Below are 13,136 nucleotides of genomic sequence, written 5' to 3'. Positions count from 1 at the left end.
GTTGTCAGACTGGGAAAGCTGTTCTGACTTGGGCTGTGTTATCTAGTGGGAATGTCTCTGTCATTTCTTGGTTGCTAACATTGTACACTGTTAGCTCAATTTCAGTATGTAAAAAAATAAGCACTGAATAGTGTAAGGAATCGTTGTACCATCTATGATTCAATAGAGGCTTTGGTCCACCAGCTTCAAACAGCTATAAAAACGATCATTTTTTGTTTGGATGGTACAGTGATCAAATTGACCGAATTTTCTCAACCAGGAAATGAGTGATTTGGTTAGATAACACAGCCACAAAGTCTGAACAGCTTTCCTAGTTTAACGAATATCACAACACTTGTGGCTAAGTAATACTGTGGAACACTATCATTCCACTATTAGTGCCATATCTTATGGACATTTTCAGAAATTACAATGCTAAAATTATTTTACAATTAAAAAAATAAAAAAATAAAAAATCCTGTGTAGTACCTTTAACCTTTTTAAGGGGCAGTATCAACCTCGACTAAATTGCGCTTTTAAACTGGACTAACTGAAATTGCATTTCTTAGATATGGTTTAAAATAATCTAAGATTTGCCCTAGTCTAGATTTAAAGTCTGATTTCTAGAAGGACAATTAGTTAATCTAGATCTAAGTGCAGGCTGAAATTAAATATGTCCAGAGGCAGGTTTAACTTCAGATTAGTGGATGTTGGCCCCAAGGTTGACCTTGACAATGGAGGAGAATGGATTACCTGGACTATTTCAATGACGATCAAAGAGCACCACCAAGGCCAGACGGAAGGGTGGTTATAGACAGGATCAAAGAGCACTACCAAGGCCAGACGGAAGGGTGGTTATAGACAGGATCAAAGAGCACTACCAAGGCCAGACGGAAGGGTGGTTATAGACAGGATCAACTCACTGAATGATTTAGATAAAATCAATTTCGGTGACCGTTTCCGTATATACCAAGCAAATGCAGCTGACATCATTTGTTTGCTTGAGCCAAGGCTTTCATCTGACTCTCTTAGGGGAAGGCCCTTCCCTACAAGTACTTTGTGTGGTGTAAGTGAACTGACTGAATGCAACATAGTCCACAAAGTTTCCAATGCTATATGTGAACTGAAAGACGATTACATCAAGTTCCCTGATGCTGCGGCCCAAGCGAACGACCAGGTAGAGTTCTATGAATATGGGAACTTCCCTGGAGTCATCAGCTGTATAGATGAATGTCATATTCCTATCAGGTGTCCCTCTACAGCAGATGCTGAGGAGTACAGGAAGCTTAAAAACTGGTTCTCAATAAATGTACATGGTGTTTGCAGTTCTCCGACATTGTTGCACATTGAACTCATGACTCAAGGATTTTCCAAAACGCCTCATTGTATGCTCAGCTTGAAAGAGGACAACCTAGTGGAATCATCCTTGGCGACAGTGGGTATGCACAGATCAACTTCTTGGTCACCCCCTATCGTCATAAAATAGGACCTGAGCAACAACGGTACAACCAAAGCTCATATGCACACCAGAGGTGTAGTGGAGCACATGTTTGGTGTATGGAAGAGTCATTTCCAGTCTCAGAAACGCATTACGCTTTCAACCAAGAAGATGCTGCATTCACAATTAACTCAAACAGCATGGTTTTTAATTCAGAAATGGAAATATTGGGACCCCAAACTGGTGCTGGTTTGAGAAGAACATTGTTAATGCTGCTGCTTCATGCTTCTCCTCCTCCTTCATAGCCAACTCAACATGAGGGATTTGCATCTTCATATCATGTTCTTCTTTTAAATACATTTAGGTTGCGCTCATGGAATTCCAAGGCCAGTTTCTCATGCATGCTCAGCTTCTTGGTCCTCCGGCCCGGTTAGTGACAATCTGCCCTTCTGGCTGCTGCAGATGTAGCGGGCTGAACTTCATCCTGTCTTATCCCCTCCAAGCTATGGTGATCATCTGCCTCAAGAAAAGGATTAGATTGCTGCATTAGAGAACATAATTTATTAAGGACTTGAGTTTGTTACATTTTTATTATGGGAGTGCAAGAGATGACTGACATTACATATTCCCTGCAGTACGGGGATGGCACGTGTTGAATGAATGTGTCTTACCTAATGAGGATTGGAACAGTCCCCCATCTGGTCATCATCGGGGATTCCTTCCAGGGGTTGCTGGCTAACAATGATCCCGGTCAACAAGTCCCCCAGCTCATCTGTCTCTGGTCTTTTTTTTTTTTTTTCAATTGAACCTTTATTTAACTGGGAAAGTCAGTTAAGAACAAATTATTATTTACAATGACGGCTTACCGGAGAACAGTAGATTTTTACCTTGTCAGCTCGGGGATTCAATCCAGCAACCTTTCGGTTACTGGCCCAACACTCTAACCACTAGGCTACCCGCCTCCCCCTGTCTTACTGGGGGTCCGCCACCAGTTTTGAAATGCTCCTTACGAGCAACAGCATTCATCTTAAGTAGATTTTTGTTTTTCCATAGGACCTTAGGAAGACAAGATGTTATAGAAATGATATGAATAATTATGTATGATATTGTTTGTTACATTTCTGTCACACATACATTCAGGTCCCACTGTGTTCTCTCAGATTTGTAAAAGTGGGCCAACAGTAAATACAGTATCTTACCTGACGTTCTTGTAGTGTACTTTTTAATTTGAGTTGAATTCATTACAAATGGTAGTCCAGGCATTCTTTTTCTTGTTTTCTGTTGATGTATCATGCTGTTTGTTCTCAATAATTGGGTAGTTTGACACAATTTGCTTTGAGTTTTTTTTTCAAATTCACTGAAATTTAAACATTTTCTTTTACCTCGTCCATTGTTTGGTTTAGGTGACGTGCTTCAATTCCACACAATGCTTATGTATTACTGTCCCATCCCTGGTTTTTGAAGCATCCTCAGGTCAGCACCATGTGCACATCGTTAATCTGATTTAAATTAAACTCTGTCCAGGGAAACCGCCCATAAAAATCATAGCTTTTCTACTAAGTTACTAAGCTAACATATGGAATTGTTTGAAGATGGTCATACCGGCTTCCCGAGTGACACGGTGGTCTAAGGCACTGCATCACTACAGACCCGGGTTCGATCCCAGGCTGTGTTGCAGCCGGCTGCGACCGGGAGACCCATAAGACGGTGCAACATTGACCCAGTGTCGTTAAGGGAGATTTTGGCCGGCTGGGATGTCCTTGTCCCATTGCGCTCTAGTGACTCCTTGTGGTTGGCCGGGCTCATGCACGCTGACTTCAGTCACCAGCTGTACAGTGTTTCCTCCGACACATTGGGGTGACTGGTTTTCGGGTTAAGCGAGCACTGCAGCTTGGCAGGGTCGTGTTTCGGGGGGACGCATGGCTCTCGACCATCGCCTCTCCCGAGTCCCATCGCTGAAACTCCCGTACGGACAAGACTAACTACCAATTTGGATATCACAAAATTTGGGAGAAAAGGGTGTTAAAAAAAAAATTGTCATATCATGGATCATTTAGCTATTTGATTTTGAATTGTAGGGCCCCTGTAGGTATCCCAAGAAAAAATATATATTTTATTTTATTTATTTATTGAAGTTGGCCTTTATGACTACACATTTAACCCCTTTTCTTTGTTGGCACAAAACTATCTCCATACTTCCATTCATAAAAAACCCAATAACGAGTCCTGTGCCACTTGTGAGGGTTGTAGAGCAAAACGGAGAACACCATGTTGAGTCTTGTCTTTCCATAGTGGTGTATATTAGTTAGTAGGCCAAACCGTTCGGATGCTACGTACGTCTCCTGGTCTGACCAACAGCGCTGTAGCTCGGCCACTTTCCACGGGTGCGTCAATGAACTCTTAAGGATTTTAAGGGGGGAAACCATTATGCTGCGGTCTCAAGTGCCTCTTCTCTTCCAGTGTTGTGGTTGTCAGAGTTGAAGAATGCAGCCATCCCATTGTGATGAAGGGCCTGTGTGCTGAATGTGGCCAGGACCTCACACAGTAAGTGTACAAATAAACACAAACTTATTCCATGCTAGAATTTCAATTGGTATATTCAAAACATTTGAACAAATGGGCATAACTCTTAGTTGTGGGTTACCTCTTATCCATTGGGGATGCGTTGTTAAGTGGATTCTCTCTTTCTCTCTCAGGATGCAGACCAATAATGGGAGGCAGCAGGCTCTCATCTCCACGGCAAATGTTTCCATGGTGCACAGTGTCCCCGAGTTGATGGTCAGCTCTGAGGTGAGGCTCGGGGGAGTCATGGCACTAGAAGAGGAGTTTCCTCTGACCTTGTAGAAATACCTCTGTGTCGTTGGAATGCAACTTTTCAATTTAATAGACAGTTTTGTTGATGTCGTGGGCCCCCTTTTTATGAATGCCGGGTCTGTGTGATTTGTCCCCCACACAGCAAGCCGAGCAGCTGGGCAGAGAGGACCAGCAGAGACTCCACAGGAACAAGAAGCTGGTTCTGATGGTTGATCTGGACCAGACCCTGATCCACACCACCGAGCATCACTGCCAGCGCATGTCCACCAAGGTATGTGTATCTGAAATCCTTTTCTCTGGCCTATGAAAAATAGGTTGTTTGGTATTTCTATGTCCCAGGCTTTGCTGAGGGTTTGGTATTAAATAGTCTACAATAAACCACTGGTGGTTACGTAGCTAGAACAAAACATTGATTGTTCTGCCCATGCCTCTGCTCTTGTTCCACAGGGAATCTTCCACTTCCAGCTGGGGCGGGGGGAGCCCATGTTACACACGCGACTGCGTCCGCACTGCAAAGACTTCCTGGAGAAGATTGCCAAGCTCTACGAGCTGCACGTCTTCACCTTCGGAAGCCGCCTCTATGCACACACCATCGCAGGTAATTAACATTCTCTGATAATTATGCCTACGTTGAACAAAAAAACAACCATCACGTAAATGTCAAAAGTGTGTGAGCACAGAGTTTAAATGCCAGATTAATTTAAACACACAATCATCAAGTGAAGGAGAGGGGGATAGTGCGTTCAACTGAAATGTGTCTTCCGCATTTAACCAAACCCCTCTGAATCAAATCCCCGAGCTGACAAGGTAAAAATCTGTCGTTCTGCCCCTGAGCAAGGCAGTCAACCCATCGTTCCTACATCCTCTGTAAAATCACTACGGAAATATAGATCTAGACTTAATGCCTGAATGCTGTCTGCATTATAGGTGAGAATTGTTGTGTTTTTTTTAAAAATGTTTGTCTATACACTCCCCGGATTGAGAAGTTAGCCACCTAACAAGACTAACAGACGTCTCAATATGATTGATCTCGGCATTGTAGAGGCAAATCCTGAGCTTGAAGTCGGAGTGGCCACTAGAGGGGAGCATTTACCTTCAGTGTGTGTGTCAGGTTCATTCTGTACTCAGATTCTCTGGGGCTGTGTCACAAATGGCACCCTATCCTCTAAATAGTAGGGAGGTGCATCTTTCCGTTTCAAGACGATTTTAGATATCTATCTAGATACAGGAACGATTTGGTTTGATTAGAAGAACGAATCAGTGCGATACGATTCGATGCATTAACACGTTACTTTTCCATTGTGAATTAAAATCTACTGCTGATGGAGCTCATGAGCTGGGCTTGTGAGCTGGATCTGTCTGAGCTGACTTCTCTCTCTGTGTAAATTATGTATTTGGGTGTGTTCCGGCGGTAAGCCTAACAAAGCCGACTGCAGTGGTCAAGCTACTTAAGTAAAACTACTTTAAAGTACCAAAAAAAAATGTTGGTGTCTGTACTTTACTATTTTTTTAAATTTTTGACAACTTTTACTTCACTACGTTCCTGAAGAAAATAAATGTACTTTTTACTCCATACATTTTCCCTGACACCCAGAAGTACTCGTTACATGTTGAATGCTTAGCAGGACAGAAAAATGATCCAATTTATGCACTTATCAAGAGAACATCCTTGGTCACGTCATCCCTACTGCCTGATTCACTGAACACACATGCTTCGTTTGTAAATTATGTTGGTGTGACCCTGGCTGTAGTTTTGCTTAATATAAGGAATTTGAAATGATTTATACTTTAACTTTTGATACTTAAGTATATTTAAAACCAAATTATTTTACTCAAATAGTATTTTACTGGGTGACTTTTACTTGAGTCATTTTCTATTAGGGATTTTTTACTTTTACTCAAGTATGATTATTGAGTACTTTATCCACCACTGGCCGACCTGTAGACGAATCACAGAGGGAAAGTCGGACGCTGTAGTGTAGAGGTTTGCGTGGGACAGATGTTTTGGTACCGTGCCCGTCCGCTCCCGCGATATTTCATACCACGCCCGCCTGCCTCCGCAGGTTTATTTGGATACATCCCACCTTCCCACCTTCTCCCGCCAGATCTCATCCAGCTCCCGCCCACAGTCCTGCAATGTTAAAATTACACATCTACCGTCTTATTCATTTAGAATTTGCAATAAATGCATGATTTCATAAGATATTTGCATGTTTGGAATAACGTAATTTTATTAAAACACTCCAGTGTAAACAAACTCATTTGAAGTAGCCCAGACGAAAAGTCAAGACAGAATCGAGAAAAAAAATGAGGAACGAGCTCATCTCGAACTGTCAGTAAGAGAAAGGGAAGGTTATTGATAGGCTGACTAGTTCCCAATCATATTATCCATTATTTCCTTACCTTTAGAAAATGATGACAGGCTTTCCCGTGAGAACTGCAAGCTGATAATTGGTTTCATAATTCATCACAAGTGGCCACAAACTGACTCCCATCGGATAATTGTTTTTGCCGCCACTGTTTGACGCAGGCGAGCGAGCCGGTTGTGTAACTCGGCCCCAGATAGAGGAGAGGGACACAAGCGGCCAGAATGACAGATGGGAATCATGTATTAAGTGGTTTTATAACAATTTCACAGTGCATTTGAAACGGTGGAACGACCGTTATGAAGTAATTGGTCTTTCTGACCACCCGCAGCATGGACTATTCCGACCGGGCAGCACACTTTTCTGTCGGGTCCTGCGGGTAACTCTGGAGTCCCGCGATAACACAGGGCTCTGCTGTAGTGGTTTTACCAACAGCTAGGCTCAGATTAATCTCACCTGACAGTAAATTATAATGCACGTTTGAGCTTTTTAGGAATCGAATTATCTGCATTTTGGGTTGTAGAGATGAACTTTGGCCCGTCAACGTTTGGAGACGATATTTCGCTATCAATTAGATGTTGTTCTATAATGAATGTCCTATGCTGAACATTGGAAGCGAATGAATAATGAATGTGTAATGTAGTAATTAGTCTGTGGAGCGTAGAGGTTACTGTGCATCTGTCTGTTTCTCCAGGTAGATGGGTTTGTTGTTGTTGCGCTTCAGCAGACGTCTGTCCACCTGTGTTCTCTCTTCTCTGTGGTTTAATAGCAACCAGGTAGCGAGGTGTGGGAATGTAGATGCTCCGTCAAAGCCAGTCTTTTGTTGCTCCTCCAGACACGTATTATTGTACAGCTTCTAAAGAGGAACTGATAAGACCCAGCCTGCATTTAGTTCTCATCTCAACGCCTTGATGTTTTAATGAGCCCACTGAGTATACAGAGACCCTCCACCCCACACACACACACACACACACACACACACACACACACACACACACACACAAACCGATGCCAAGCAATTTCGTTTGAGACTAAATTGAAGAACTTGTGTAGCAAAACAACATGAGATTTGGCTCTAAATTGACTCAAAAGCTTTGTTGTTGGAATGCTACTCTGTAGCTCCAGATGGCCGGGGAGTAATGGAAATTGGCTGTTTGGCAAAAACGGCACCTTCACTTTTCTGAATACATCCTGCTTTTCCACGGAGCTCTTTTAAATAGGATGTTCAATGCAGTCGAGTCTGCTCTCTGCTGCAGCCCAGCGTGCGGAACTAAACCCCCTGCCACACTAACCAAGCTCTCTCTGTCTCTCTCTCTTATTTATATAAATATGAGTCCATTTTAAGATGCTCTTCTTGTGGTGTGTGACTCTGCAGGCTTCCTGGACCCTGAGATGAAGCTGTTTTCCCACAGGATCCTGTCCAGAGACGAATGCATCGACCCCTTCTCCAAGACGGGGAACCTGAGGTCAGATCTGGCTCTGTCTGGCAGAGCCGCTAGCACACACCGCTTTCAAGTCCACGCAACACACTTTGACACACATACTAATAGCGACTTCAGCTAGGACATTTTAAGAAGACTCTTTCCAATTGGAAAAGGACATAACATATCAGCTATCTTTAATTTTGACACTTTGGAGAAAAGGCATTCACTCAAGGAAGATCTCCTGTGGAATTGGGAGAAATTGATTTCCGCTCAGCCATTTCCGCAGAAGAATTCAACTGAGGGAATTTGATTGAAACACTAGAACTTAGTGTTGATTTAAAACCTGGCAGCAGACAATACAGCACTATAAAACTGAGCCATCCAGCTCTAGCATGACTGTGCTGTAGATGAGCAGAGGAAATAGCTTATCGCCATGCAGCATTTCTTCTAATCAGTGACTCCTGTTATAGGAAGCCTTTTAGAACACCATCCTCAAAGTCCTAACGGTGGAAACTGTGGTTGTAGAAGTTATGATGTTCGGACAATTATTGGTAAGAGTGAGAGCCAGAATTCACTTCTAACCTGGAGTGGTAGTCCTTCACAAATGGCAGCCTATTCCCTTTAAATTACTTTTGACCAGGGCCCATAGGTTATAGGCTACCATTTGGGATGTTGCCTAGGACTGGGTGATGGTAGAGAGAGAGCCTAGCATTTTGCTCTGTTACTGCCAGTTTAACTTATCTCTAACTCTCTCTTTCTGTCTCTCTACACTCTCTCTCGTACTCTCTCGCCCTCTCTCGCCCTCTCTTTATCTCTACCCCTCAGGAATCTGTTCCCATGTGGGGACTCGATGGTATGTATTATAGATGACCGGGAGGACGTGTGGAAGTTTGCTCCCAACCTGATCACTGTGAAGAAATACATCTACTTCAAGGGGACAGGAGACATCAACGCCCCGCCCGGGTCTAAAGAGGCTCAGCAGGGAAGGAAAGGTACGGTATACAGGGTCTGAAGACAATGAGCTTAACCGAACAGTGGACATTTTGTTGTGAACTGGTCAATAAATTATAAAGCACAGCGATCTATTAAAACAACCCTTATAAGGGCATTTAGTGCTTTGTCAGTGTTACAAACACTCAACCAAAAAAACACTACAAACTTAAAAACCCTCTGGTGACCAAGTTCAGAGAGGAAGAGGAGGAAGTGGTTTGATGAGCACTTAAGGAATGTGAACTCATCCTGGTTCTCTGGCTGCAAATGGAGTTCTGGCCACAAGGTACCCCTCGTCACGTCTCACTGTTTTTATTTAATTTGCCGATGCACCACTTTCCTGTGTGGCAGACTGCAGCGCTGCAGTGGGAGGGTGAAGCTTTTCAGAGAAATGTTTGTGATACGTAGCTGTTGTGATCCCAACAGATGGGGTGGCAGGAAGGTGAAGGAGTTTTAAGTTATGTAGTTGTGTTAAGTTATAATCCTCTCAGCACAGAGGCGACAGGGGAACACTTGGCGATCTTTCTGTGAGAATGCTGTTAAACTCTACCTTTCAGAACCTTGAGAATAGCCAGGAAAACGATCATACCCAAAGGCCAGGGTTGAGCAGAATCCAAATACTTATTTTTATCGACTTTCTGAATTAATCAATCTGATCTGTTTATAAAGAAGGAATTGGAGCGACCAAGCCTTAACACATAATCATCGACACTGTATTCATACTCAAGCACCAAGCCGGGGTAGCCATAATGAGATGGGTTCATCTGAACCGTGATTACCATCTTAGTCTCAGGAGGGAAGGCATTGGGTTCTTTTCTCACAGAGAGCCTCTCATAGAGGAGATCTGTATAGAGATTTTTTGATTAGCAGTAGAGATAAACAGGACAAGCCACAAAGGACAGAGAGTGCTTCTCTGGGCTCCCTGGAGAATAACACACACACACACACACACACACACACACACAGGCTGTTAGATCAATTAGGGAAGTGCTGCTGATTTCCGTCACATCACATGGACTAGGGTTTAATATTTTCCTGGTATTTTACAAATGTTTCATCCCGTGAAGAATAAATCACTTTTCTCCCGGGTAACCCGATTATTTTCCGCGAAAACAGGACGTGTCATTCAAAAGCATATAAATACACTATATATACTGCTCCAAAAAATAAAGGGAACACTTAAACAACACATCCTAGATCTGAATGAAATAAATAATCCTATTATCCTATTAAATACTTTTTTCTTTACATAGTTGAATGTGCTGACAACAAAATCACGCAAAAATAATCAATGGAAATCTAATTTATCAACCCATGGAGGTCTGGATTTGGAGTCGCACTCAAAATTAAAGTGGAAAACCACATTACAGGCTGTTCCAACTTTGATGTAATGTCCTTAAAACAAGTCAAAATTAGGCTCAGTAGTGGTGGATGGAGCGAGACATGATGTCCCAGATGTGCTCAATTGGATTCAGGTCTGGGGAACGGGTGGGCCAGTCCATAGCATCAATGCCTTCCTCTTGCAGGAACTGCTGACACACTCCAGCCACATGAGGTCTAGCATTGTCTTGCATTAGGAGGAACCCAGGGCCAACCGCACCAGCATATGGTCTCACAAGGGGTCTGAGGATCTCATCTCGGTACCTAATGGCAGTCAGGCTGCCTCTGGCGAGCACATGGAGGGCTGTGCGGCCCCCCCAAAGAAATGCCACCCCACACCATGACTGACCCACCGCCAAACCGGGCATGCTGGAGGATGTTGCAGGCAGCAGAACGTTCTCCACGGCGTCTCCAGACTCTGTCACGTCTGTCACGTGCTCAGTGTGAACCTGCTTTCATCTGTGAAGAGCACAGGGCGCCAGTGGAGAATTTGCCAATCTTGGTGTTCTCTGGCAAATGCCAAACGTCCTGCACGGTGTTGGGCTGTAAGCACAACCCCCACCTGTGGACGTCGGGCCCTCATACCACCCTCATGGAGTCTGTTTCTGACCGTTTGAGCAGACACATGCACATTTGTGGCCTGCTGGAGGTCATTTTGCAGGGCTCCGACAGTGCTTCTCCTGCTCCCACTTGCACAAAGGCGGAGGTAGCGGTCCTGCTGCTGGGTTGTTGCCCTCCTACGGCCTCCTCCACGTCTCCTGATGTACTGGCCTGTCTCCTGGTAGCGCCTCCATGCTCTGGACACTACGCTGACAGACACAGCAAACCTTCTTGCCATAGCTCACATTGATGTGCCATCCTGGATGAGCTGCACTACCTGAGCCACTTGTGTGGGTTGTAGACTCCGTCTCATGCTACCACTAGAGTGAAAGCACCGCCAGCATTCAAAAGTGACCAAAACATCAGCCAGGAAGCATAGGAACTGAGAAGTGGTCTGTGGTCCCCACCTGCAGAACCACGCCTTTTTTGGGGGTGTCTTGCTAATTGCCTATAATTTCCACCTGTTGTCTATTCCATTTGCACAACAGCATGTGGAATTTATTGTCAATCAGTGTTGCTTCCTAAGTGGACAGTTTGATTTCACAGAAGTGTGATTGACTTGGAGTTACATTGTGTTGTTTAAGTGTTCCCTTTATTTTTTTGAGCAGTGTATATACAAAAGTATATGGATACCCCTTCAAATTTGCGGATTCAGCTATTTCAGCCACAGCTGTTGCAGACAGGTGTATAAAATTGAGCACACCGCCATGCAATCTCCATAGACAAACATTGGCAGTAGAATGGCCTTACTGAAGAGCTCAGTGACTTTTAACGTGGCACCATCATAGGATGCCACCTTTCCAACAAGTCAGTTCGTCAAATTTCTGCCCTGCTAGAGCTTCCCCGGTCCACTGTAAGTGTTGTTATTGTGAAGTTTAAACATCTAGGAGCAACAATGGCTCAGCCACGACCTGGTAGGCCACACAAGCTTACAGAATGGGACCGCCGAGTGCTGAAGCGCGTAGAGCGTAAAAATCATCTGTCCACACTCATTACCAAGTTCCAAACTTTCTCTGGAAGTAACGTCCGCACAATAACTTGGAGGGAGCTTCATGAAATGGGTTTCCATGGCCGAGCAGCCACACATAAGCCTAAAATCACCATGCGCAACGCCAAGCGTCAGCTGGAGTGGTGTAAACCTCGCCGCCATTGGACTCTGGAAACACGTTCTCTGGAGTGATGAATCACGCTTCACCATCTGGCAGTCCGAAGGATGAATCTGGGTTTGGCGGATGCCAGGAGTGCGCTACCTTCCACAATGCATAGTGCCAACTGTAAAGTTTAGTGGTGGAGGAATAATGGTCTAGGGTTGTTTTTAATGGTTCGGTCTAGGCCCCTTAGTTCCAGTGAAGGGAAATCTTAACACTACAGCATACAATGACATTAAAGACGATTCTGTGCTTCCAACTTTGTGGCAGTTTGGGGATGGCCATTTCCTGTTTCAGCAAGACAATGCCCCCGTGCACAAAGCGAGGTCCATACAGAAATGGTTTGTCGAGATCGGTGTGTAAGAACTTGACTGGCCTGCACAGAGCCCTGACCTCAACCCCATTGAACACCTTTGGGAGGAATTGAATCTGACTGCAAGCCATGCTTTATCGCCCAACATCAGTGCCCGACCTTGCTAATGCTCTTGTGGCTGAATGGAAGCAAGTGCCTGTAGTAATGTTCTAACATCTGGTGGAAAGTCTTTCCAGAAGAGTGGAGGCTTTAGTCGAAGCAGTACTCCTGGCGCCCGTAGTCGTCACACCTCCATGATCTCATCCAATGAGCTGCAGCCCCTCGCCCAGCCGCGTCAGAGGGAACTCCTCCAGAACGGACCAGGGGATACGGTACCTGGTGAGAGGAAAACACACAATGTTACCGCTGCACAACGACTTTGCACAGTAGTCACTGAAATACTCGTCAAGTTATAATGCTCTTTAGCAGCAGCAAGACCAATGCCTGGATTATATGCCTTTTTAAATCTTGCACCCAAAGACTTCTGATTATGGACTATTGATTATCGAGATGAACACAGCAACTCTTGGCTCTGTTGGTATTGTACCTGATCCCGCCCACGTTGATGACGGCTGAACACACCCTTAGTTACCACCTCCTGCTGGTTCTCCAGGGGGAAGTGGAAGGGCGTGCTCTTTCTCCATG

The 13,136-nt window shown here is 44.4% G+C and overlaps 1 protein-coding gene across 4 annotated transcripts in view; it reads left to right on the top strand.

The window, feature by feature from the left end:
- Window positions 1-13,136, top strand: part of LOC115173721 (RNA polymerase II subunit A C-terminal domain phosphatase) — a 134,455-nt gene that overhangs the window by 2,189 nt on the left and 119,130 nt on the right. For all 4 annotated transcript variants that reach the window (XM_029732061.1, XM_029732062.1, XM_029732060.1 and 1 more), the window contains 6 exons: window positions 3,878-3,961; window positions 4,114-4,207; window positions 4,374-4,502; window positions 4,679-4,829; window positions 7,973-8,063; window positions 8,847-9,013. In XM_029732061.1, coding sequence (XP_029587921.1) covers window positions 3,878-3,961; window positions 4,114-4,207; window positions 4,374-4,502; window positions 4,679-4,829; window positions 7,973-8,063; window positions 8,847-9,013 — 716 coding nt within the window. The remainder of the gene's footprint in view (window positions 1-3,877; window positions 3,962-4,113; window positions 4,208-4,373; window positions 4,503-4,678; window positions 4,830-7,972; window positions 8,064-8,846; window positions 9,014-13,136) is intronic.

This window comes from Salmo trutta, chromosome 34 (genome assembly GCF_901001165.1).
Source record: "Salmo trutta chromosome 34, fSalTru1.1, whole genome shotgun sequence".
NCBI classification, from domain to species: domain Eukaryota; kingdom Metazoa; phylum Chordata; class Actinopteri; order Salmoniformes; family Salmonidae; genus Salmo; species Salmo trutta.
The sequence above is the reverse complement of the archived record's forward strand: the minus strand, read 5'-3'. Positions and strand labels throughout refer to the sequence as shown.